The sequence below is a fragment of the Phoenix dactylifera genome, chromosome 10, assembly GCF_009389715.1.
Source record: "Phoenix dactylifera cultivar Barhee BC4 chromosome 10, palm_55x_up_171113_PBpolish2nd_filt_p, whole genome shotgun sequence".
Lineage (NCBI taxonomy): Eukaryota > Viridiplantae > Streptophyta > Magnoliopsida > Arecales > Arecaceae > Phoenix > Phoenix dactylifera.
This window is the reverse complement of record NC_052401.1, coordinates 5,079,007-5,105,878: the sequence shown is the minus strand read 5'-3', so window position 1 is coordinate 5,105,878 and position 26,872 is coordinate 5,079,007. Positions and strand designations below refer to the sequence as shown.

Here is a 26,872-nt window from a genome sequence, read left to right as displayed (position 1 = left end):
ATCTCCTTCTCGGCAACTCCCTCCTTCCTCTCCTAGGGCTGCAGGGTCCCTTCCGCCTCCAGCTCCAAGGCTTGGCTCTCTGGTGCAGTAGATCCAGAGGGTTAGAGGTTTAGGGAGGGTACATTCAATTCGGGGTTAGCAAATCTTAGGGGTTTTAAATACAGGGCTTATGACTTGACCCCAAAGGAGAGGTGGCGTTCTCTCCTTCCTCACTGCTCCGGAAGCCACCAGCTGCCCCTCCTCCTCAGGCCAGCTCACAGCTCATTTGCCGAGGGGGAGGAGGTGGCAGGCTCCTGTTTTGCATGCCGGTGGAGGTTTCTCCGTTGGCCATCTGGTGGTCTTGTCTTTTCAGCCCTCAGGCGGGAGATTATGGCCATCTTGGGCCAGCTAACCCCTCCCTGGCCCAATACTATTCAACTGGGCCCTACAGTATTGGGCCCGGTCTGTATTGGGCCCGGACATTACAGGATTGGCAGTGCTTCTTTGTTCTGAATTCTGTTGCAGATTCAGCAGCGTTTGTGAATCCTTCCCACGCTTTCCTCCTGCATCAAAACTGATTTGCTTAACATGGCAATCGTAACATGATATGCTGAAGGGTTTCGGCCCATGGTGATAATCCAAAGCATTGCAGCACGAGAAAGTATGCATGAGTAATTTGTAGGAGGTAGTTTGATGCGGAAACCCCTTGCTATTAGAAATCAGATCTCCTGCTTATTTTGTGTGTGGACCATGCCTTGCCTTGAATTTTGAAGCTTGTTTTGTTTTCTGATCTGGAGAATTATATTGGGACTGAACAATGATCTGGGAACTCATAAGTAGTGGGAATACTTACTATTTTGTTAGTATTTTTGGATACTGTGAATTCCTTCCTCTGTTTCTTCCTCACATAGGTTTAGGCATGTTGAGGTGAATGCCTCCATTAGGGTTTTCTAACAATGTACGTGATTGTATGAATTTGGTGTACATGTATTAAAAAGTAGGCTAAAAAATTGTATTTTATATTTGCTAACTTTTTCTAATTTTTGGGATTTTTTTCTTATTTTTCCTCTTTTAGATTTTTTTAAAGAGTAAAATATGATTATGATGTCATAATGATGTCTTACTGACATCACCATATGGACCGGCTGGCTCGGAACCAGACAGATTGCCGGTTTGTTGTCGTATCCAGTTTTAAAAATATTGCTTCACTATCTTATCTTAGAAGATTTGAAATCATAGCCTCACTAAAGATTGGTGAGAGAAATGTTGCCACCATATTGCAAATGACTCCAGCTACATGCAACCCCAGCTACACCATTAGTCTCCATATCCATCTAATCCAATGGTTAAGGCCGCAAATGGGTCGGGTCCTAAGTGATTCCGATCTGATCCAATTTTTTGTTCGAATTCTAATTTTGGATCCAGATCTGATCCGGTTGAAAATCGGATCAGGTCTATGCTTACAAATTGACCCGATGGATCATTCGGGTCGGATCGAATTCATGTATAACGCAGACCCGACCCAAAAAGTAAGCCCAAATGATGCTGCCACTTTCTAACTTTCGAGGTCCAAAAAAAATGGGCCGGATCGGGTTCATCCGGATCCGACCCAACTTGAAAAATAGAACGGGCCCAAATTTAGGTTGGGCCGGGTCTTACATGGACCGATTTGCAGCCCTACCAACGGCGCAAGTCAACACCACCATGATCCATACACAACCCAATCTATATAAGACTCCCTCCCTCTCTCTCTCTCTCTCTCCGTCTCTCTCTCTCCTTCCAGCTTAAACCCACGAGGCCACGAGGACCCTTCCTCTCCCCCCCATATATCCCCTTTTCCTGCATCATATAGGATTCTTCCTATTATCTGCCGACTCCTCTCTCTCTCTCTCTCTCTCTCCCCCCTTGATTCGTGCCTTCTCGTAGCTCCAAAGACCTCAAAGGTACTCCCTCTCCCCTGACCTGTCTTCTAGGGTTTCAATTCTCTAGGGTTTAAGGGCTGCATTAGCTCTCTGGATCGGTCTAAAAGTGTATTTGATATCAAAATCTGATTTTGGGGTCATCTGCAGGTAGATTGAAAGGGTTGCTGACAGTCATTGTGATGGTTCGATGTAGTCACTGCGGGGATGACACCCCTGTCATCAGAGATCCCGACAAGGGATACATGTGAGTGGTTCTTTCTCTTTTCTCTTGTTTTACTATTTCAGTGACTTCGCAATTTGTGCCAAACAATAAAATTGCTGTTTTTGATGCTTGGACTCTTTGTGGTGATGCTTCCATTAGAATCTGCGGTTATTGTGGAAAGATCCTTGATCAGGATTTGTACGCTACAGAGCCTACTTTCATAAAGGATAGTAGTGGCCAGGTTTGTCATGTTTGGTTGACATCTGTTCTGGTGGAATTGTTATGAGAAACACTTGGTGCCTTTTGATTTAATGCTTTTGATTATTGTTCTCTTTTTCGTGATTTTGTTGTGACTTTGTTTTCTCGTGCAGAGTCGGTTGGCTGGTACCATCCTGAACAGCGTTCAGAGTGGGTATTCTGCATCTCATGAAAGAACTTTACTGAAGGGTATGTTATGAGGTTTCCCTCCATTTCGTGGGTCTACTTGTGGTTTGTGTTTAATCAAATGCATGGGTTTATAATGCCATTTGGCAAGTTAGTCACTTGTGTTTATAGTAAATGTGTGCAGAACTAAGATTTTATGTTATTCTTGGGAAATTCTCGGTTTGCTTGCTTACCTTTTTTCTGAGATGTAAGATGTATATATTTTTTTAGCTGGAATAAGGGTTAGTAGCTGAAGTTGGAGCTTTGCTCTGTTGCTTGGATACAGAAAAAATGTGTTGGTGTTAGACTCTGGTATGTGATGCAAAGGAAGGGATCCAAAAAAAATATTTTATTGCATGTAGTTGCATTTTTGAGTTTATCTAAAATAGAAAACTGATTTAATATAATTCTTATGAAAACATCATGGTAGATTGCAAAAGATGGATTACAATGCGAATTATAATGGATCAGGTCATAACAAGGTGGAAGTTCTCTAAAAAAAAAAAGATGTCTTGTAAGCAGAGCCAATTCCTAAATTTTTTGATTTATATAGGTCCGATGATGGCCATCTGTCTCATAATTATGCTTCTAGTGCATATTAGGTATGTTCATGTTTCAAAGATGCATGTCAGTGGTCTTCTTTTAGGTATCTAAAGACTGAAGAAGTTTTTAGATTTTTTAGAACTTTCTCATAGTATTCTGGATTCCTTTTCTGCATTTCGCCTTAAGAACTGCAAGAGAATTGTTGTCACGTATCTAACCTAGTGACCTCAAAGGCAACCTTACCACCTCCAGAAAGAGAAGGGTGGGAGGGTTATGGTTTCTTATTTTTTGCTTTGCCCCTTGCAAAATATCTTCCTATGCTTGGTAAATAGAAAGTAGAAGATTCTGTTATTAATATGTCAAGGACAAGTTTTCACGAAATGTGTTTATGCTGCATTCATATGCTTACAGTTACCCATGCTTTTCTACTTTCCTTATCTATTTTAACAAGCAATCTTGGAGCTGAAGTTTAGCTTATCACATGGGTTATGTTAATTCCTTTTCATCCATCAATATCATTTTCCTCTTCTACATCTTACAGGGAGAGATGAGATTAGGGATATTGTAAATAGTCTGCGAGTGGGTGGTGGGGATTCTATAATCAACAAAGCTCATGCTTTTTATCAAGTATTCAACTTCTGACTCGAGCTTGATTCTATTTCCAAGAAATTCATATGTAAATTAATTTACTCACAAGATCCTGCCTTTTACTTTTTTGAAGATAGCTGTTGACAAGAATTTCACTAGGGGGCGGAGAACATCTCATGTTGCAGCTGCTTGCCTTTACATTGCTTGTCGGTAAGGACGATTCCAGAATATAATTATCAGTCGTAATGCTATGGTCATGGCTTTCTTATGATTTGAAATCTAAATTCTAAACTAGTATTATGCTCATAGACTTCTTTTTTTTTCTCCTACATGCACTTCATTACTTGTTAGTTTTTATTAGTGGTCCACTCACTTGGTGGAGCATATACTTGATGCTCGATCAACACATGAATGATGTGAAGGCAACATGTGGTGTAAAATTCTTAGCCCTCACTGTAGGTGATAAGTATTCATGCAGCACAAACGAATTTGATGAAACGAATTTGATATCATTTAAGTAGGTAAACTTTAATATCTGGATGGAAGACTATCGTGGTGGAAAATAGCTAGCACTAACTTGGAAATCATGGATACTAGATAAATTGGCCCTTGCTGCATGAGTTAAATCCACGTCGACTAATAGTTTGTAATAAGTAACTAGGAATCATCACAACCAAATGATTTGATAAATTATCCTATTTAGAGATAAGGGCCTGTTTGGATAATCCTATTGGATCAATTAGAAACATAATTTCTGGTATTATTGAATATGAGGCCTGACCTAGCCCATCTCTGTTGGACCTCTCCCAGTCATTTCTGCAAGGAGGAAAAAATGACCTACTGAGGCCATTTTTTTCTCCCCATGGTATTCGGCCGACCCACTTCAAAGGCATTCCTGTGAATCTTGTGAATATAAGCCTGACGTGGCCTATGTCTGTTTGTGTCCTCCCTGCCGTCCTATGATTCCTGCCAGACTGCACGCGATTATCCAAACAGGCCCTAAGAGGATTCTTAGGGATTTTTTTCCTTGAAGAAAATTTCTAAATGAAATCGTAGTTGATATATACTAAAAATACAAGAAGGTATACATCAGGGCCATTTGTTTAGTTATTAAAATGAGCCTTTGATTTTATAGATTTAATGAAAACTTTGAACCAGCGAACAACATAATGTATGGACATCTTGGAAGGTGGGTTTAAAACATGAAGAAAATTTACATGTGTAGTTGCCCATATCAATTATATCTTTTATGAATGACATTCCAAACAAAAAAATAATTTCTGTTCAGTTAGTGTGTTTTGTATTATTCAAATTTAAAGGATGTCCCATAGAAAGGGAACTCATGGCAAATACATGGAAATGTGAAGATCATAGTAACATAAACAATATCCAAGTAGTTTGATTCTTAAAAAGCTTTATGTATAAGTAGTTATGAGCATGGATTCAAAAATTGATGGAATGGGTCAGTACTGTTAGTACTATACCATTTCAACATGAAACTACACCAATACAGGTTCTGGGTCATTGAAATCATCTGTGCTAGTACATATTGGCAGTACTCATTTGTACCCATGCATATCGACAGTACCATGCCAACTGTATTAGTTGGTATCGATGGTTTCTCATTCTTTTTGCTGCTATCAGTTTCGGTACATACCATTGATACTGGTACTGTACCGATACCGACCATTCGAATGAAAAAAAGTATGGGGTTTGGTACTGGTATTTAAAACCTTGGCTATGAGTCATAGGTAGTTGAGAATTTAACTTTTGAAGTAATTATATAAGATTCAGTGGGATTACATAAAATGGCGAAGGATACTGTAAGGTTGACATGCTAATAAGAGTGAGACTATTTAGTAGAACTCTATGGCTTGAAGTTGTTCTAGCTATTAGACTTTAGTATTATGTATCATGTGTGATCTAATGGCTGACATGAGATATATATATATATATATATATATATATATATATATATATATATATATATATATATATATATATATATATATATATATTATTTGCTGACACTTCAATATAATTACATGGATAAATATGCAACTATGCCAAAAGATAGAAAACCGATAATGTAACAGGCTAAACGTAGGCCACTTTTTTCTCTCCCAGCCAGTTTTTTTCTCCCTTGTTAATCAACTTGTTTAGGAGCACTTTGATCGTAATTCTTTGAAATATGTGTATTGAAATGCTGAGAAACTTATCTCCTGAACTATTTCAAGTACTCTTAACTTTCTAACAATACAACTTAAAAAAATAACTAGCATTGCATAGCATCAGACATAATTTAGCAAGAAAGTGATGCTGAAATTTTGAGTTAAAAACAATTGAAATCATGTAAAATCATACTAATATATGGTTAGTGCAGTTAATATTTGTATAAAGAATGCAATAAAGGAGTAAATAATACACAATAAATTGAGAGGTACTTAGATGCAGTTGTCTTGCGTTACCCATCCTTTACCTCACGGGAGTCATTGTTTGGATAGATCCCTAGCACCTGGCTCGGTAGACTGAGGTAGATTATTCACAGTCAGTTTTGAAAAAGTAGACACCCATATTGTTTCCTTGGAAAGAAGTAGGTGCAAATTGGTTTGACTATTGTCCAAGCTAAGGGGAAGATTTGACTGTTATGAGTTTGATTTGCATCATCAAAGTCAAAATTTGGAAACTCAACTTGCGCGTTAATGCCCAATCTTAGCATGGACAAGCTTATTTTATCCTCTTTCTTTTCTTCTATAGGTGGAGTTTGACTAACCTGGATTTTCAGAATAGATAACCTATCTTTGAGAAGGTGAGAGTTTATGACCAAAGACTATCGGGGGTCAATGCAAAGCAGAAGGTGGAAATATTGATGGAATAGTTAGGTTAAACTATGAAAGCAAAGTGGGTAATGCATGTCTTATCCATCCGCATGTTTTACTTGTAAAAATATTCTAGCATCTTTCATAGTGCTATGGACAAGCTAATTTGTTTGCAGTATCGGCACTCTTTCTTCTGAAATGAATCATATACTGCCTTATTTGTGTGCTTATCACCATTATCTAATCTTAAGACTCTAAAGGAGCTCCACCGTGTAAAGCGTAATCCATTAATATTTGAGATAGCTTTCTCAACCTCCTTTCCTCTCCATGGTCCTCAAATATGCCATCATAATTCATGTCTTGGATGCGATTTATGGCTCAACGTCGTTGTAAATGGCTCAAAAATGGCTATTAATTGCATTATAATCTTTAACAGCCATCATCTGTGTAGGCATTAGCCATTTACTTGTTTTGTTTATATTTGGAGATCCTCTTGCCAATCTATGTAATATGCTACATGGGGGATCTATAATATGTGCCCTTCTCTTTGTTAACTCCTCTCCAGCCTTCTTTTAGTTATGGGTCCTGTTCTACCTGCATAACATACTTCTTGCCCATCTGATTAGTAGGTCCCACCATCAAAGTTGAGTGTGTATATGTGGTCTTGGAGTTGTGTAAATGCATTTTTAGTCTTGTGGAAAAACAATTTTATGCCCGAATACTCAATTCAACTCAACTAAGTCTTAATCCCAAACTTAGTTGGGGTCGGCTAAAAAAAGGCGAAAGAGCATCCTAGTGCACGAGGCTTCCACTACTGCAAGATCTGGGGAGAGTTGGATGTACACAACCTTACCTGCATGTGTGGAAATACTATTTTTGTATTTTTATGTCACAATAAATGAGGAAAAGAATGATGTTTATCCTATTCGGCGCTGACCAACTACCATTTATCAGGATCACACCACATGGATTACGTTGCTTAATGAAAGAAATATCAGGCCCTAACTTTTCAACTTCTTTATCAAGGTAGTGGTTGACAATCTCACAAGGAGCCGGTAGATTGACCCTTCTGCTTGCCTTTTGTACCATGCTAATCATGGTGCAGAAGTACATGTTTCCAACTTTTTGAGCGCACATAGTCCCCTAGGCAGCTGCCCAGGCTCCTAGGCAACTGCCTTTAGCAACATTATGTCTGAACATGCCAGTGTATATACTGCTAGCTGCTTGGAAGTGTGCATGAGTTGTACCAACCCATTAATTTTGTATCTTTGAGAGACATTACTGCAGTGAGGATTGACATTTTAACTATCCATGCCCTTGTTTCTTTTTTTGTTTCCAGGCAAACTAAGAAAGCATACCTTCTTATCGATTTTTCAGACTATCTACAGATAAATGTGTACGTATGCTTCTGACCCCTTTTTCTTTCTTCAAAAGCAGATAAAAGAAAGAGTATCTTTTGTGGCATTTGTTTGGTCTTATATATACTACATATACATGGTGTACCTTGCTCATCTAAAAGTTCTTTTTAACAGTTATGTGTTAGGTGCCGTGTTTCTACAGCTCTGCAAAACATTAAGTCTTGCAGAACATCCAATTGTCCAGAAACTTATTGATCCCAGCCTTTTCATCCATCGATTCACAGAGCGTAGGTGCATGATAATCCTTTGTTTACCTTTTCTGTGGTTGATTTGGTTCTTGTTTTCTAATCAGAATTTTGGTCTTCTCTAGAGATATGTTTCTTTTGTATAATTCTATCGTGTTTTAAATCCCTGAAGATCATTGGGGCAAGTGTTGCTTTGAATTTTTGGAGGTGATGCTTGTTAAGTGCTTTCAGTATATTGTTATTTAGTTTGCATTTCTTTGGCTCCTTCACTCTGTTTATGTTTTGAAAATTCTCTCTCTTATTTCTTTTATGAGAAAGTTTGCAATTTGGTAGTAGAAATTTAGTTCATATATGATACTAAATTTTGTGTAAATTCTCTTGCATATTATAACACAGAATTTTTTGTGTGATGTCCCTATATTTGTCCATTCTTTATGTGATGTCCCTATGCAACCCTTTTCTCTGTTGTGTTAGTACATGGTGAGGGTCTATCAGGATATATGTTTAGCTTTGTGTTGTCTTGAGAACCCCCACTTTAAATTGGCATATAATGACAATTGTCCTGAGACCCACTATATGAAATCTTTTTGTCGAAGGCGTTCACAGCCAATTTTCTCATCACTAGTCATGCGGTTGCTGAAAATTCTGGTGACTGTAGATCCTGACTGGATATTTATGAAGTCCATCGAAACCCGCACCTTTTGCTTCAATTTATGTGTTCGGTGTTGATTGATGATCAGCCATCAGACACTAGTAATTGGTAATATCCTGAGTCACGAGCTAGTCAGCTAATTACTAGATCTTATAGCACCCATGTAGATGGCTTGCATGTTGTTTTGGAGGCAATTCATCTCTAGTGTCAAATCTTCCTGTGACAATTTAGTGATGAACAGTAACACAAAAGGTACAATGGCGATGCCTTGATAGGAACATAGTCAGGATTTCTTTTTCAGTGGTTGTTGCTAATGATAATATCATAAAGAGAATGGATTTGAGATAAAAAGTGTTTCGAAGATCGAATGGTTGAGACATAGAAAATAGAAGATTTTCCCCTTTATTAATTGATTTTAAGAGGAAGTTAGTAAGTTAAGTTAAAATTCTTGGAAAGGAATCTGCAGGTTGTGCTTGAGATCATCTAATCCCTTTATTGAGCTACTTTGTCTGCTGTGTTACCGCTTCTAGAACCATCAATTCAGGAGCTATGTTCTGATGGCCTACAATCTTTTGGTTGAGATTCCTTTATCTCTGATACCATTGATAACCATTTCTGACAATCTGGTAGCAGATTTAACGAAGACTGAAGTGAGCCTACACATAGATGAACTCCTTTTTAGAATATCTATATTTGAACTGATAAAATCTCCTTCCAAACTTTTCAAAATTTACCTTATCATGGATGATTGACCACTTTACGGAAAATATTCCAATGTGCCATATATTAACTCCAATTGTTTATGCTCAAAAATAATACTTATCCATTGTTTAGATAATAAAATAGAAAAACTCTCAAGAAAAATCTTTTCTGGTTCCATAATTTAATCGCTTTCCTCTTCATCTGGTAAAATCAAGGTATTCAATGTTATTTGTTATGCCTTAAAGTATCAGTTGATAAAAATAGTATGTTTATCCTTCTTCGCAACTATATGATATTTTTCCTGGTTAGTCTGCCTTTTTCTGTGTATAATCGGATTGATGGTTTCTATTTATTTGAAGATTAACACCTCATTCTCATTATATATTAAATGGCCTTGTTTTGTAGCTTGGTCACCATAAATTTGCAATGCAAGTGGTAATTAGTGCCGGATTTGTGAATGTATTAGTAGAAATCTATTAGAAGATGTATATTAGAATCCATGCTGCATTGATTGAGGTGTTAAATATTGTCACAGATAACCTTAGATTCCTTTTCTTAATCAGTGTTTGTTGTCAGGGTACTTGTAGATTTGATTTCATCCATAAATTACCAGATATATTATTTTTTTGTTTATTTTTAGGTTTGTTGTGTCGAAAAAATAATGCAGTTTCTGAAACTGCACTGCGCATAGTAGCAAGTATGAAACGAGATTGGATGCAGGTAAGCATCTTACTGCTTTTGTTCTCCTACCCCTTTTTAAATTTTAAACATTCGGATGAGGTTAGTATAATCAAGCATGTTTCTTCATCACATGACATGGCTTATTGTATTATAGACAGGGAGAAAACCTAGCGGATTATGTGGTGCAGCGTTGTACATATCTGCACTTTCTCATGGGCTCAACTATTCTAAATCCGAGATCGTAAGTCATAAGAAGCTTACTGCTGATAAACTTGCATTGTACGCTACATAACTGATTGGTTAATAAATCCAATGGAATGTGAATAAATCATGTATTATGAAATTAAAAGGTCATGATGGACATTGTTTGTAATTTCATGTAATTAAGTTAACTTAAATTCCAGTACTCATCCTCTATTAAGCAGTTGTTGCTATGTGCAATTTTAAAGTATGTGCAGTTTTTCTCCCTCTTTAGCAAAATATTTGAATTACTCTATACTCGATAACAAACCCATATTGATAATTTGATTCATTGTTATTTCTTGGGATGGTAGATTGTTTTATATATACTCACATTATAACATGAGACAGTTTTAGTGCCATAATGAATCTTCGTTGTATGATTTGCCCTTGTCAAAATTGAAATGACTGTTTCTTTAATCTTAACTACCAAAACTTTCATATGTTTACCAATTAAACCAAGGCCTGCGGAATCATCCCGAACCGCCCGATTCGGGACATCCTGGGCCGTACCAGTGGCGGACAGGGATGGTTCTGCCATTGAAACCGAGATGACTTGCCGGAGGGGAAGAAGGAGAAGAGAAAAAGAGAGAGAGAGAGAGCGGGGGAGAGAGGGAGAGGGAGAGGAAGAGGGAGAGGAGGGAAGAGAGAGGTCGGGGTCGGCCGACGGAGGCCGAGGAGCCTCCACGTGGAGGAGGCAGAGGCTGGAGAGACGCGGAGGTGGGGCTTCGCCTCCGTGCGGAGGCTCCCCGGCCTCCGCCGGCCCCGACCTCTCTCTTCCCTCCTCTCCCTCTCCCTCCCTCCCCCACTCTCTCTCTCTCTTTTCTTCTCTCGTTATCCCTCTACCTTGCCGTAGAAGATGTGTCGATATGGGCCCAGCACGGCACGACGCGGGCCCGGCCCGGCACGATGCGGGCCCGGCCCGGCACATCCCGCCGGACAACTGGTACAGTGCCCGGTTCCGGTTCCGCAGTCCTTGAATTAAACAATCTTAAACTTAAGTATTTTTGGAGCTGTCGGTGGAAATAACCTTGCATGCTTCTTCTTAAGTACCTAGGAGCAACATCTAAAATGATCAAATTTCATAAGTCCTGCTATATTTACTTTATATGAAACAAAAAATACCTCAACTTCTATCAAGTTTTAATGTACACTGCATGGTGGGTTTGTATTGTTGGCAATCTCCACTTTGGGTGCTTGCTTGGTAGATTTCATGTCTTTCACCCTTGGTAGCCAGAACTTCTACCTAGGGTATCTAGCTAACAAAGTTTGCATTCTTGAGGCATGCCCCCCATATCGTTCATGTATTAGTACGGTATGAGATGCGGTATGGCAGCTATCTACTTAATTTGCAGAATCAGCTGATACCCCACTGCTGATATATCATGTAACATGGGTTTGAGACTTATGCTGCAATCAAGATTTCAAATCTCTCTCTCTAAGTCTTGTTTTAGCACCCACTTCCTAAGCACTTCCTGTAATTAGTTTAGAAGGTAACCAAGTATTACACCTTGCTTGTCATCAAAGCATGTGCTTGGATTGTAACTTTTGGATGGCAATTACAATTTCTTATACCATCTAATTCCCTTTCATCTAGCTTAATCACATGATAAATAATTTTAGGGCTATTAGAATTATGTTGAGAATAATGCCAATTGTTGCATGGATATTGTAAAGAATGATAAGTTTAGCAATCGCAAATTTTTGGTGAATAGAGAAAGAAGGAAAAGAATTGGAGAGAGATAATGGTAGAAGTGGAAATTGTCATAAGCTTGTTCTTTTTTGTTGTATTCTACCTTAAAATGGTGGAGACCACTTTTCTGCGCATTTCATATCTAGCTATATTGCAGATATGTCTCTATACGTGCATGTGTTGTTTTTGATACACTTTATATTTCTTAAACTTTCTTCTCTTAGTTATATAGTAATTAAAACTTAAATTGTTGCCTATGGCTTTCACATGAGAGTTCTAGGATAAAATTAGTGAAACTTGGAGAGGCATGTTGAGGAGCCAAATGTTGGAAGTGATTGACATGGTTGTTGGATTAGGAGTGTCAGGTGGCCATGAGCAAACTTGGTGTTCAAGTCTAGGCATCACAGCCTGTAGTGGCACACCAGCCATCCGAGGGGAAAGCTTGGGAATGGAACATGGTTGTTGGTGGCCTAAGGGGGGTCTGGGAATTGATGGCAATGGGGATGTTGGACAAAGAGGAACACCTGTGGACCTGGTTGTTTGATGACTTGTATTTGCAAACCACCAATATCACTGCAACTAATTTGGTTGAAAACACGGTGGATCCATCTAAGGTAGACATGGTGGTGGAGTCACCGGCTGTGGCCACTCATGCTTGAGTATGTTTTGTCTCTCTGTTGCACCTACTTGGTCCTTGGTAGATCATCATCACCCTATTTTCACCTATTGCATGCACTAGTGCAGCCCGGCCCTCCGAACCTATCTCTTTAACCTCCTTCCATTGCTGCCCTCACCCACTTGCAGGTTTGAAGCATGTGATTCTGATGTCTGCTCCTTAGTTAAGGGTTGTGTCCAAGGTCTGCCGTACCGGTACCGGTCGGCGTATCGGTGGCAGCCCGGACCGGTCTCGTACGGGTCCCATACCGGTCTCGTACCAGTTCCGTACCGATCCCATACCGGTTCTCCAATGATAAGTTACCGGTACCGGATTCCACACTGATACGGTACCGGTCCTAGGTTGGACCGGTACGTACCGACCCGTACCAGCCGGTACGGACTGCTACGGCAGAGGGCAGACCATGGTTGTGTCTATTAGCAAGTGCTTTAGATGCTCCTTCCTATGCACGATGTTCAAGCAGTTGTTGGATTGATGGTGGAGTTGTTGCCTATACCATATTTTCTTTGTTAGGTTGTGACCATCTTTGTATGGCCTATACTGGCCATATGCTTTATCTAATACAATAATACTCCTTAACCAAAAAAGAGTTCTTTTTCTAAATGGTTTTTTGTTCTTTTGTGGAAACTAGAAAGCCTCACATGTCTACGATGGGATCATTTATAAAAAATCTTTTAAATGAGGTTTTAGCTGCTAGTCATTAGCTTTCAGTCAACAACCAACTTTTCTCTCATTTGACACTTTTTAGTTCAATTTTTTTTTTTTTTTACCATTACCTTCCTTTCCTCCTCCTTTAGACCATTTCCCTCCTTTGACATGAATAAAATGCATAAATCAATGCTAGTGGGAGCCTACAACTCAAGACAAGCAACTTGCTGTAAGCTATTTGTGATTCTCTTTGTTAGGAATTTGAACTTCACTTTCATGAAGGAAGAAAAGCTTTTGATTGGTTTGGCTTTATGATATCTAGACTTCGATGTTATTGTATACTCGTGACAACTTGATCAAGTAAATGGTCAAGAAAAAGGGGCCCAAAAATAAAAAAAATTATCAAGAGGACCTGAGTTGCAAAATCTCATGTAAATTGGGACTTAAATTTAATTTGCACATCAAATATAAATTTTGATGGAATCATAGCCATCCATAAAATGGTCTTAAAGTAAGGTTTGTTGTACCAGTACCATACCAATATCTTACTAGTGCAGTACGATATGCCCAATATTGTATGGTCCCGTAGTGACACATGGTCGGAGACACTTTTCTCAAGCCTATAACCAAGCGGTATAGGTTGGTACAGTGCGGAACCGGGCGAATCTGGCCGTTTCCAATCAAACTAGAGACTAGTTTGACCCCTGCGCCATACTGAACCTTGATACCATATCAGTACGTTAGCGATACAGTATGGTACAACAAGTATGAGGCAATATGGGTTGGTACAGCAAACCATAACTCTCAAGTGAACTACATGCAATACACATTGTCGACAACCCAATTAAAGTTCTATCCCTAATCCTTTTCCAACTGTTTTGGCACTACATGTATCATAGCCTTCATCACCAAGGTGACCTCTCCCAATTTAAACTATCCAACGCCAGTATCCCTTGCCCACTACTGATATGCTTCATCCTTCTCCAAGCTCGTTTGCCTGACATAGTCCGAATGCAATCTGACAAACCCATCCAATCCTAAGTAGGTACCTTGCACCACCCACCCTTTCATCCGCACTCTCTTTCACTTTTTCTCTTAAGTTTCTCTAATCTTTTCCACCCCCTTCTCTCACCTTACCTAGCCATTAGAGTGCCTTGCCCGAGAGCTTTGATAACATGTTGGACTCAAATATCTTACCCCAATCCATACTTGTGTCAGTGTGAAAAACAAGAATAGGTGTTTATGAAACAAGCACGAGTGCATACATAATAGGAAAATGTATATGTACAAGGCACAAGTGGGTAATAAAGTATACCCCATGGGAATAAAATGAAACACCACCCAAGGACTCAAGTCTTGGTGGGACATTTTGCGGGACACCAGGATGGGGTACCATCCCGAGTGTCGGGATAGGATTGTCCCACCATTCTCCCAGCATTTTGAACGGCATGTCTTGGGACATCCCTGTCCCAAACGTCGGGACAGAGTTGGACGGCGATGCATCCTTTTCCATGGAAAAACCTGGACAACCTCATTCCATGGAATTTAGAATCTTGACACTGCCAATCCCTACAAGGTTAGATGATATATAATGTTTCAACATACTCATACCCATTTTGTGGATCCTCTTTTGCCAAGTTTCGACACTATATCCTAAGATATGGGGATATGATTAATCAAACTTCTAGACACAAGCTTGATCCTTACCCCCATACCTAAATCCATGTAACAATGGCATGGCTTTTGATGTTTTTACAAGAACATATGTACTCTTAATTAGTTTTCAAAAGCTAACTGAAAATGTTGATGCTTTCATGATGCCATATTTTACATTTTAACTGCCATTTCCAGTTGAATTTTCCAATAGATATAATCTTGAATTTGTTCAACAATAAGTGTAAAAGTGTTTTTAAAGCTTATTCTTATCATTGTATCTACTCCTAGCTGTCTGGAAATGTTGATGCTTTTGTATTGTACCTAATTCAATTGCTATTTTCAGTTGAATATTTCGATAAATAAAATCTTAAACCTGTTTTGTGAGAATAAAAAAGACAAAAAGCTTCTGCAAAGTTTAGTCTTATCAATACTTCATCATTTTACCTGGCCTTCCTTGTTAATTGCTACAACGTGTGCTTGATATTTGATCAGGTATCTGTTGTACACATCTGCGAGGCAACACTGACTAAACGTCTGATTGAATTCGAGAATACTGAGTCTGGCTGCTTGACGGTGAGCTTCTCTCATAAGCCTGAAGAGTATTTGAAGTGGAGATATGGTCCTATGCAAAACTCAAGTCATGCTAAGCCGCGACTTGGGGAATTTTGGATTTTTTTTTGTTAGTGATTTTTATTTTTATATTCAAGAAAAATTCTATAGTTTCTTCTAATATAAAAAAGGATTCACTTAATACAGACTTCTTGGTAATTAAAATGTAAGTGAACTCTGACCGGATGATCCATCCAATCATGGAGCACCTATCACAAGGTCTTAATCATGTTACTATCTATGTTCGGATGGCTAAGAATGAAGATTCAGCAGTCATTATACAAGTCGAATGATGTGTAGGTCAGAAACTTATCACTGTACAATTTTTCATCTGAATTAGATGGGTGAAGGGTATGAGTACCTGAGTGAATGATACACAGTGCGGAGGCTGCTGGCTGTTATCTTCTTTTTTGTTAGTGATATGTTATGCTTATTTGTTTTTCTGAAACATTACCCTAGTATTCTGCTTTTAAATCTTGATGGTTTTCCCTGTTTATTTGTTGCATATCAAAAATGATGTACAACTTGGGTATTTAGCTAAAGATATGGCCGCCACCTTTCAACGCATCTAGGCCTTAGAATCTTCTCTCTCATGTCTTCATATCCTTCATTCATATGCAGTGATTTATTAACCTTTTTTTCTTGCTAAAATATAGTTTTTAGAAGTGGAAACTTGTAAGAGAGGTGGATGTAAAAATTGGATCGCATTTACATGATACTTGTTATTCAAGGATTAAGAAGAATATGCTCATTAAAAGAATAGGACTACCAAAGAAAGCTTGTTACAGACGAAACCTTGCTGGATATAGTTATGGTTTGTTATAGTTTATAAATTTTCCTTTGTTTTCCTGCTGAAGATCATGACAATTTTCTTTTAAAAAAATTGTCATGTTTTCTGCCCTTTGTAATGTTCAATTTATAATTAATCCTCAGGTCAATGGGGATAGAAAAAATCAGATTAAAAAATTTGGATAAGGAAAATCTTGAAAAATTTTAATGCAAAGAATTAATTCTCTATACTTCTCTTTTCCTTCTTCCTTGGAAATTCTGTTACCTGAAATCTCTCTGCATTGAAAATCTGTTAGGTGATAACAGTGCCATAAGCGAGAAACATTACATCATTGATTTGGCGTCAGCTTTACAAAGTTTTCTCATCAAGGGCTACATCCTTTGACAACACTGAGTAAAGTGAGATAACAGGGTTTGAAAACAAAGCACATTATGTTTGCTGTATTCTTCTTAAATATCCATCCCATCTCTCTGCTACTTTTTTCTAATTGATAATATAAACTCATGGTATTAGAAAATATTGACACTTAAAAGGTATGAATAATTGTAGGATACATCTTTTCAAGATGGAAATTAAGATGGAAGTTAAAGGAACCATCATATTTCAACTGTATGATAAATTGAAGGCTTTGTTACTGTACTCAATCAGATTCTTTTAACATGGAGGACGACTCTTGAAGGATCCTCAAAGATGTGGAACTTGGACAACCATAATACAAATTTGCAGTAAAGATTTATCCTGGAACCATTTTTTGCTACCTGGATCATGAAAATGAGATGAGTAGTTTCCATAGGATATGCATTCTTGATATGTTCAGTTGAGCTAGAATCCTAGCACAAGGATTTGAGCCTCAGTCCTATCAATGCAACTTGAATGATGCCCCATTTGGATTAAGAGTTCCTTCTGAAGATCATAATCTGTAAAAATGAGAATGCCTAAAACCAAAAATCAGATGTTTTTGAGGTTTGTTATTTATGCATATAATGGTTGTATAATGAATGAATGCAGGTGTTCTAGGTTAAAAAAAGTGAATGGAAAGGCTCATAAGTTAATAATTCACATGATGTACATGTCTTAAAAAACATAAAAACCCTAATCAGCAGGATTGGGTACTTCTGATTCATTCATGCTGTTCATTTTGTGACCATTCAAATGACAGCATGCATAGATAAGAAATTTGATAAGGAGAAGATAGAACTCCACTAAGGGCTATAAGGGGTAGTTATTCAGTTCTATTCTGTAGTATACCATTCATATCTTGCAGAATGAGAAGTTGTTTATGAAGACTAGGTTTTTAATTTTCAATAAGCAATGATATTTATGTGTGTGATGTGTCTAATGAGATTCTTGGGCTTATTCCACATTTTTCATCTGCTTCTTAGATTGAAGAGTTTCTTACAAGGGCAGATGAGCTTAGTGAAGAGTCTCATTCAAGCCAATTGCCAAAAGCTGGTGAAGTGATGTGTAAACACAAGGATAAGGCATCTCATTTTGCCCATGGCCTTTGTAAAAAATGCTATGATAAAGTAATTCCTTGTTTGCTCTTTTTGATGCTTACCTCTATGTAGATTGCGATGTCATATTTGATGTTTATTGTGGTTTGTGCAGTTCATCAAAATATCTGGAGGACTTCAAGGTGGTGCCAAACCTCCAGCCTTCCAACGTGCTGAAAGGAAGAGAATGGAGGAAGCAAAAAAGGAGGAAAAGATTAGAGAATCTAGCCATGACTCTCAGGTTTTTGACAAGAAGGACAGTTCTATACAAGTAAGTGATGAACTTCTTATTTATTAGTTACTATTTTTAGATTCCTGGTTCCCCAGACACAAGCAGACGTGTTGATTATTTTTGAGGCATCATGCACTCTGCAGCTGAGTTACACAAGAAAAATTCTACAGCGCACATAGAAAATTATTTAATAATGTATGCTAATCCCTATGGATCTGGAATATTTTCCTTAATTATCCGATATCCACCTGAACATCCTCATGTTCTCCAGGCTTTAATTGTCCCGTCTTCATAGTTATGGAAAAACTGTTTTCTCCAAACACTGTTACTTCTTTGCATTTGTTACCCATTTTTGGATAGATTGCTGTTCAAATGCTATTAAAAGACATGTCTGTTTTGTTCCCCCTCTCCCACCTTTTGCAGATTGTTCTCCATTCTGATAGTTATGGCCCTCCATATTCATAATCGTAACCATCAAACCTTGCCCCAGCTATTTAGCTTTCTAATTCCTTGTAAGTGCTATGTACGGTGCTATTATAAGGTTGTCCAAATTCTGTCCTTCTGGAGCCCTCAACAATTATTCAAACATGTTTCCCTACCTGAGTCACCATGGATCAAAAGCTCTTTAAATGTTCATTAAACATTCCTATATCGTCTTTATAGGTTCGACATCACTATCCTCATTTGGTTAACTCCACAATTCCTCTAATGTTCAAAATTTTTACTCTATCCATCATAGGCTTACCCCACATTTATCTCACCATCCTCAGTTTTGCTGTTCTTCTCTTGCTTGCTGTATCCTCTTCTATTGACTAACATTCTAATACATATAAACCACAAGTTTTCTTAAGTTGCCTATAAATTATAGGGGACATTGTACTCCAGTATCACTTCATCCACTCAGCTCTAATTCTATTTGTATTGCTTCATCTAGAATGTGATAAAGCAATAGATGGTCAAATTTAGATTGAAGCAACTCTGCGTTTATATCCTTGCAATAGGAAAGCATGATTGAGAAGGGGAATAAGAAGTGCTGGGGAGGAGTGGGAAAGCAAGGTCCTTAAAGTGAGAGCTGCATGCTATGTAGTATGTTTTAGATTTCAAGATTAAGACAACATGCCAGTTAAATGCTCCTAAGAGATTAAGCTATTAAGCCTTTAATGGGAGAGTTGTTTCATATATTTTACTTCTTCTGATGATCAATGAACCATCTAATGGGTGCCCAGCTACAAAAGTTTTTTTGAATTATTCGGTCCTGTCTCAAATCTTTTTTAGGTTTAAACCTTGGGTGTTAAATAAGGTCTGCATATCCTTGGTTGCCTTTCTATGTGCATGACAGCCTATTGTAATATACTTCTTGGTTTGCTACATTTTATAATTTTTCTGGTAACAAGTTTTCTGTCTTTTCAGGAAAAGAAAGGAGCCAAAGTTTCTGCCAAGGTCACTTCAAATGAAACTGGATATGAATCACAAACCTCAAAAGAACATGAAAGTGTCGGTATGTTGGATAGTTCTCATCAAATTCTATAACACGGATGATGTTGTTGGTGCTTCATTTTATCATATTGATTGGGATAGCTTTATTGGGAACTCTGAAGTCTTTCAAGGGCTTCTGCAGGACACCAAGCTGCGAATGAATCTGCTTGCAATGAATCCCAGGAACCAGATGACCAACCGGCTGCCACTGCAGGCAATGAATCCGAAAGTTTTTCGGATATTGATGATGTTGAGGTGTTCTATCCATGATAATCAATTTCTTCTTACCATGCCTGTAGTTTGCTCTCTATTTAACCAAAGATCAGTGTTCTTGTATATGTTGGTCAATCTTTATACTCTGCACACATTTGTCTGCATCCATTACATGAACACACGATTACATGCTTTCTGTCTAATTTTCTTTGCATAGTTGAACAGCTTAAATGTAGCTAATGTTGGAAAATTTTATAGGTTGATGGATACCTCCACAATGAAGAGGAGAAGCATTTCAAAAAAATTATCTGGGAAGAAATGAACAGAGAGTATCTTGAGGTGATAAAAGGCATTTATGACTGCTTATTATGAACAGAATTCTTAAAGCTGTTAGTGAATGTGATTGATTATGGATTTAACAGGAACAAGCAGCTAAGGAAGCTGCTGCAGCGGCTGCAAAGGAGGCTTATGAAGCTAATTTTGCAGATAGTTCTGAAGATCTGCTAGCTGCTCGCGAACTTGCTACCGCAACTGCAGCAGCTCTAGCGAAGTCCAAAAAGGTAGAGTAGACTGCAACTTTCATACACCACTGACGTTGATTTTTAGCGTTCTGTTAATGTCTCAGATTTTCGTGTAAGTCAACCTGTTATGAGATTGAATTCTCCATGTTCACAATGGACTCCAAATGGAGCAGTTCTGCACTGCTGGATAATCATAAATTTGATATAATCATTATTTTGATGTGGATATATCACTGGAATGCTATATAGCTGAAGTTCAAAACCCCCCAAGCAAACCCTAAAAAAGGAGATAAACTTAAACTATTAAATTTTTCAGGAAATCTTTGCCATTATTACAAGCATGATAAATGGAAATAAGATGCTTCATCCATCTATATGCTGTTGTCTTTGTGAATTATTAGATACTTCACCTTTTATTCTTATAGTATGCATCCTACATCAACACAATCCTTCTTTATCCTTTCCTACAACTTCCGTCAAAGTCCTCTCAGGTCCTGCTCTCTTCCAAAGTCCCTTGATGGAGAGCCAAGACCTCCTTGCCAAATGCTCTTGTGTTTTCCTCGATACATGTATCACCTTAATCACTCATCACTTTGTTCTCCAATAGTGTAATTTGTAATTTTTTTTTCTTATTTGCACATTTTTTCCTGTTTGAATAAGCTATTCTGCATGGTTCGCCGTATCGGCCCCAACCAGGTGGTACGGGGCGTACTGTATTAGTTCAGTATTGATACCTAGTACGGATGGCATATCGATACTCGGTACATCGAAAAGATCACCGTACTGTACTGACACAATGCTAGTGTAGTACCGATATGGAGTCTGGTACTGAGACGGCAAACTTTACCATTCTATCACTTGCCTTATATTTATGAGGAGAGATGCCCCTTAGAAACCTAAAGACTCATCACAAGGTTTGCTTTGGTTGAAGGGTGCATGCCAGACATTGACAAATTTATTTGACACGTTCACCTGCCTATGCATGCATTGCTCTCTGGTATTACCTCAAGAAGGAAAGGGGATCTTTTTTTTACTTAGTAATTTTGGAACAAAAAAGTAAATTGTTGCTGCAAGGACCCAATTTTGCTTCTCTTAAAAGGAAGAAATAGATGCAAAAAACACAACAAAATTTGGAAAGGAAATATCTTCGAAATATGATTGTAGAAATATAATTGACAGTTGAGAGAATTGCAACAAAGAAAGCTTCATTTTCTTTATTTTTAATATTTGTATATTTATAGAATTTTGTAAGTGACCATCTGATTTTTCCTTATATTTTGTTTATGATATCAATTTGTATTTTTGGCATATTTCGTTACATCTGTTGCAAACAATATGCTGGCCCCAAGGTTAGGCTCTGAAGTGCTTCAAAACTGAAATTTTTGAATTTACTTGTAGTGCATTCATGGCCTTTATTCACAGCAATTGAGTTGCCATTACTGTTTAACGTTGTACTATTGACATACATGTCTATATGGAGACTCCCTAATCTCTAGGAATGATAAGATAGGGGCTTAGTTTGAATATGAAGCTTATATCATCAAACTGGTTCACGCTACTGTCATTCCAAGTTTCTACTCCTGTATTTCTGTTCTCTGATATCCAAGTGCCTTGTAATGTTGTTGGTCTGTAGATTTTCACCGTCTACCATTACTACCTAGAGACTGTTTTATTTCCAAGGACTGCTCAGAGTATTGATTAGCGGATGAACATGTTCACAGACTATCAAAGATTTGGGAATGATTTACATATACTTAGATATTGTGTGTTATGTGAGTATTGCGTACATGTTATGGTCTATTTAAGGGTATTAGTTGGGCTTTTGTGGATTATTACATTCATTGCATTCGCTCCAATATTGTGTGCCTAAAATTTCTATGTAAAAGTCCTTCCCATCTATGTGTAATATCAATATATTGGCCAAGGATCATAAGAAAAATAAGATGTCTCTAGCGACACTGACTCCAGTGCAATTGCTGCTTGTACTTAAAATATTTGTTGGAACATGCCAATTATTCTCAACAAGCTTGATTTTCAGGCATTATTGGGTTTATCTATGCGCTGGATATTATTAAGAGGACTTGAATCTTAAGTGGGTATCTGAAAAGCCTGGGAGCACTAGAGTTGGTTCTAGATATGCTTCATGAATCCCAGAGGTGGCAAAATGTTACAAATGAAAGGGGCTTTTGTAGAAAAAAAATTCTACTTTATTTTCAGTTCTCCAAACTCAAGTCACTCTAACTCCTTTTTCTTTCCTCCCAGAAACGGTCTGTTTTGGAATTTAGCAGATCAATATGCCCCTTTATCTCAAAGAAATGCACATATTTTGCTAATGGATGCAGACAACACAAGTGAATGCACATTTAAATGTATAGATGATACAGGTCAATGCACTAGTAAAATGTTCTTATGGTAGGTACAAAGGCAGGGGCATAACAGTCCGGTAAAGTCCAAAAGTGATGGATTCTGCCAAAGAAATATAAAAGTGACCATTTTTGCAAAAATGAAAATAGTGTGCATTGTTCTTGCTAAGTTCCCCTAGTTGAATGACAAGAAAATACAAACTACTTCTTCCAAAAGAGTCGTCCACATGTAAATGCTATTCCTAAATCAACAGGATTTTGATGACAATCTCGAAAAAGGTTTAGGTGACAATCCTGCAATAAAATCCAAACCCACATGCAAATGCTCTCACAACAATTGCAAATAGTAAGAACCTAGATTGTTTCTCTACAAGCTCAAATCTTTTAAGATAGATTAGTTTCTGTTCCCTGTATCTTGTCTTCTTTTGCATTGGAAAATTTTGTTTTTGTCCAGTGTTTTTTCTTTCCATTTGCTAGTCAGAGGGTTGTGATCCATAACAACCACGATTTGATGTTAAGGCTTGGCAACAATGATAATAATTTGCTAGTTCAACTGTCCAGGATTCTTCAAAATGTGCAATTACTTTAAGCATCATCCATTCCATTGGGTAATGATGACCACAAGCCTTTTAATCGGGATTTATGAACTATCTTCCACCGCTTTTTATCTAGAGTCCTTTCCTCTTCTTGTACATTTTTACCCGGTTTTCCAACTTCCATGGGAGTTCTGCTAGCTCTTTTAAATTGTCTAATATCTGAGGGACCCTTTTTGGTTCTTGGAGCTTTATTTGTTGTACTATTTAAACCTTGTAGTCTATAGTCTATGCTAACCTCTATTTCTATCAATGTCCTCTGTTGGTTTCACCTACTTGTGTGTTATACTTGACCGTGCATATTCAGTGCAATATGAAGCCTTTTTTTTATATATATCCAAACCATGGTTTCAGCTGCTGGATGTGCTAGTTGGCATGTACTATGCCAGGCCAGTACCAGTGCCTCAAAGGGCGCCAGTTTAACTCTTTCTTTTTATTTTTTAATTAAAAAATGGTTAAATCTTTTTTGGGGGCTTGGTTTGGCATGTGTCCAGCATGGCACAACATGGCATGTACTATGCCACCAGCATCTGTACTTGAAACCTGAGTTCCAACATCTACCAATTCAGTTTTTATCGCATAAGTTTTATCTTTGTAAAACTCCTCGGTGCATATTGATTTGTTGATGTCATTTAGAACTCCATAAATGTGTTTCTCCTTAACCCTACCTTGTTCTAATGTTAAAGTTATTTTCTTTAAAAAAATTATTAAGAAAAGTACTTATTCCATTCTATACAACGAGAAGCTATATAATTTATATCTTGTAGCTTGTCTAAGTTTTAGTGTTTTTCCTCCAAATAGGAGCTAGGCTGCCTGGAAATCTAGAAATGCTTAAAAAAGCATAAAATAATGAGGGTTGCTAACTGCGAAACACTGTCATTGTAAACTAGCTCCTTAGTTCTTTACTATCGACTTCTTTAAAATGTATGTGGTCTGCTGTTTAGACAAATATTGTTGTACAAAATTAATCCATTTCACATCCTGAATCTGTTTACTATATTTTAATTCTCTGAGAGTAACTTTCGGACTCATGATTGCCCTTTTATGTTTTGTCTTTTCTCCTTCTATAATTTTGATTTGGGATGCAGGAAAGAAAACAAAAACGTGCTGAAGAAGCTAAGAATTCAACTCCTGCCCGAACTCCTCTTGAAGCGACACGCCAAATGCTTAAGCGAAAGGTATTCTCCCCATGCACTGAGTACTACAATGTTTAAATGCCTGAGACACTTCTTGATCTTCAGTTTTATGCTTGTTTTAATGAAATGCCACAGTTTTCGTTATGGAGTTTGCTCTTTGTTTGTTTTATCTGTGTATTCTTTTTTTTCCAGTGTTTTTTGATACCAAATTTGGTTTTATTTTGCAGACCTTCAGTTCAAGAGTCAACTATGAAGCATTGGAGGGTCTATACACTGTATGTTTCTCTTCTTGTTTCAACTTAAATTCTTTTATGTTCAGCAAATGGGGCTTCTCCGTAGCATACAAAGGAAAGTTGAGAATAAATTTTTGCTCCATGTACTTATAACTGGACAAATTTGACTCTCCAGAAAGAAGTTGAGATTGTTCACCAATAATGTCAGCAAGCCTTATTTTTCTTAGATGTGTCTGCACCTAGTAATACTCATAGAACTCAAGTTAGAACTCCAAACAAGGTGTCACCCTTTTTTCAAAGAGTATTTGTGAGGCACCATAATGTCATTAAAGAAATGCGATAAGCTGGCATCTCCTCTGTAACTTGTTCTAGCCTTGGAAAATCTAGTCCACAGTTGTTGCAAGTACGGATATACTATGGATATCATGTCCTGTTTTGCTCTTGTCAAGTGTCAACATACATTTAGAACTCATGACTTTGAAACATAGCGTGATGATCACTAATTGTTATTCATTGTGACAGACTGATCAGGAAAATGGGAAGAAACAAAAAGTTGAATCAGACACTGGTGAAGCTAATGGTCATCCTGACAATATCAAAGAGAGAGTTAATTCAGGGACAGCAGATGATGGTGATGAGGCTGGAACATTTGAAGATGGCGATTTTGCTGAGGAAGCAGACTACAATGACTATTATGGAAATGGAGATGAAGACTACACATATGATGCCGATTATGGTTATGATTAATGACACAAGAGGTGCCAGTTTCTTTGTGTTGGAGGACCTCATGAATCACCACACCCACAACGAAGCATGCTGCTGTAGCCTATATTCCAAGTCCCATTTTAGTTCCAAGAAGCCATTGCTGCTAGATCTTTTAACTTATTTCATTATTCTTTGTTGTATCCATTCTAAGCCATCGAGTTCTGGATTTGAATCAGCATGCTTGTGATCAGGAGACTGAATCCTGGCTGCTGAACTTACCAATCAGAAACTCTATTTATCGTGCCAACGAATGGTACTAAGTAGATAATGTGGTATTTAGGTTCATAAATGATGGTCGGTAATTTAAGAGCTCCACTATAGGTGATGTCAGTTACTGTATTAACAGGTGCAGGAACAAGCTGTCCTGTTCAGGCCATTTTACTGATGATGATAGCATATGATTATGAAATGAGATCCATTGATAGGTAATGGAAAAGTTAATTGACAACTCTCTCGCTCTCCTTCATGCTATGTTTTTTTTTTTTTTTTTTTTTTTTTTTTTTTTTTTTTTTTTTTTTTTTTTTGAGGCCACTTTACAAGTGTGTAAATGATTGTCTAATGAGATCATCATTCGATAGGCAGTGATTATGAAAGATTTAATTAACATCTCTCTCTTTTCCACTAGCTATGTTCTGTTGAGGCCGCTTATAATTGTTGTAAATGGTTATGAAATGAGATCATTTGATAGGTAGTGATTGTGAAATAGTTAATTACCTCTCTCTCTCTCTCTCTGTGTCTCTGTGTATGATGAAGAATTGGTCATAAGCCATGATAGGAAGGCCAGAGCCTTTCCACTGATAAGAAGATACAAGAATCGTGTCCCCAATTGACCATGCTCCCTGCCACACGATTCTCATTTCTCTTCCATGTTATAAGCTAAGCCACATGTTAAAAGTGTAGGAATCCAGCACTCATTCATCCTCCATTGTGTAAAGTTGTCCTCTTATGAGGTAGTGACGTAGCTGCAGCATCTCAACAGTAGTTGCAACATTTTGCAGTCTCTTCAGGGGCATAACAGACGTTGCAGATCCGGCAGGCAATCGTTCGCATTACATTCTGCTATTGACAAATTAACATGCCATGGCCAATCCATTTGTAAGGTACTTTCCATGAATGGCAAGCATCAAATTGCCATCAGTCATTCCAGCAAAAAATATGTGCTGTGATGAGGCTGGTTTCTCGAGCAATGCTCCTGGTTCTACATTTCTAGAATTGCAGAACAGTGTAGTTCTGCAGCCAAGAACTTTTCTTCCAAGAAACAATGACACACCATGTAAGAGTCGGAAACAAATGCAGCAAAAGGCCTGGGAAATTTTTAGGCTGGTCTGTTGGTGGCAAGGTTTTGTAAGCCAATGGCTGTATCGTTAAACCCAAACATCATTGATTCTTAAGAAACAGCTGAGGATCTACCTTTCGGTCAA

At 37.8% G+C, this 26,872-nt stretch overlaps 1 protein-coding gene across 2 annotated transcripts; it reads left to right on the top strand.

Annotated features, from left to right (window-relative positions):
• The first annotated feature begins 1,744 nt into the window (after positions 1 to 1,744).
• Positions 1,745 to 25,899, top strand: LOC103708565 (transcription factor IIIB 90 kDa subunit). Of its 2 annotated transcripts, none has more exons than XM_008793550.3 (20): positions 1,745 to 1,922; positions 2,049 to 2,145; positions 2,263 to 2,344; positions 2,475 to 2,550; positions 3,611 to 3,696; positions 3,791 to 3,867; positions 7,816 to 7,872; positions 8,009 to 8,121; positions 10,074 to 10,153; positions 10,269 to 10,355; positions 15,520 to 15,600; positions 17,809 to 17,952; positions 18,035 to 18,160; positions 19,562 to 19,649; positions 19,770 to 19,882; positions 20,099 to 20,179; positions 20,263 to 20,400; positions 24,406 to 24,495; positions 24,681 to 24,728; positions 25,209 to 25,899. In XM_008793550.3, exons 2-20 carry the CDS (start codon positions 2,081 to 2,083, stop codon positions 25,431 to 25,433), a joined length of 1,857 nt encoding a protein of 618 aa, XP_008791772.1. In that variant the 5' UTR covers positions 1,745 to 1,922; positions 2,049 to 2,080; the 3' UTR covers positions 25,434 to 25,899. The 2 variants fall into 2 exon arrangements, with proteins under 2 accessions (XP_008791772.1, XP_008791770.1); XM_008793548.3 differs by having other exon boundaries at positions 18,035 to 18,190.
• Positions 25,900 to 26,872: the final 973 nt, after the last annotated feature.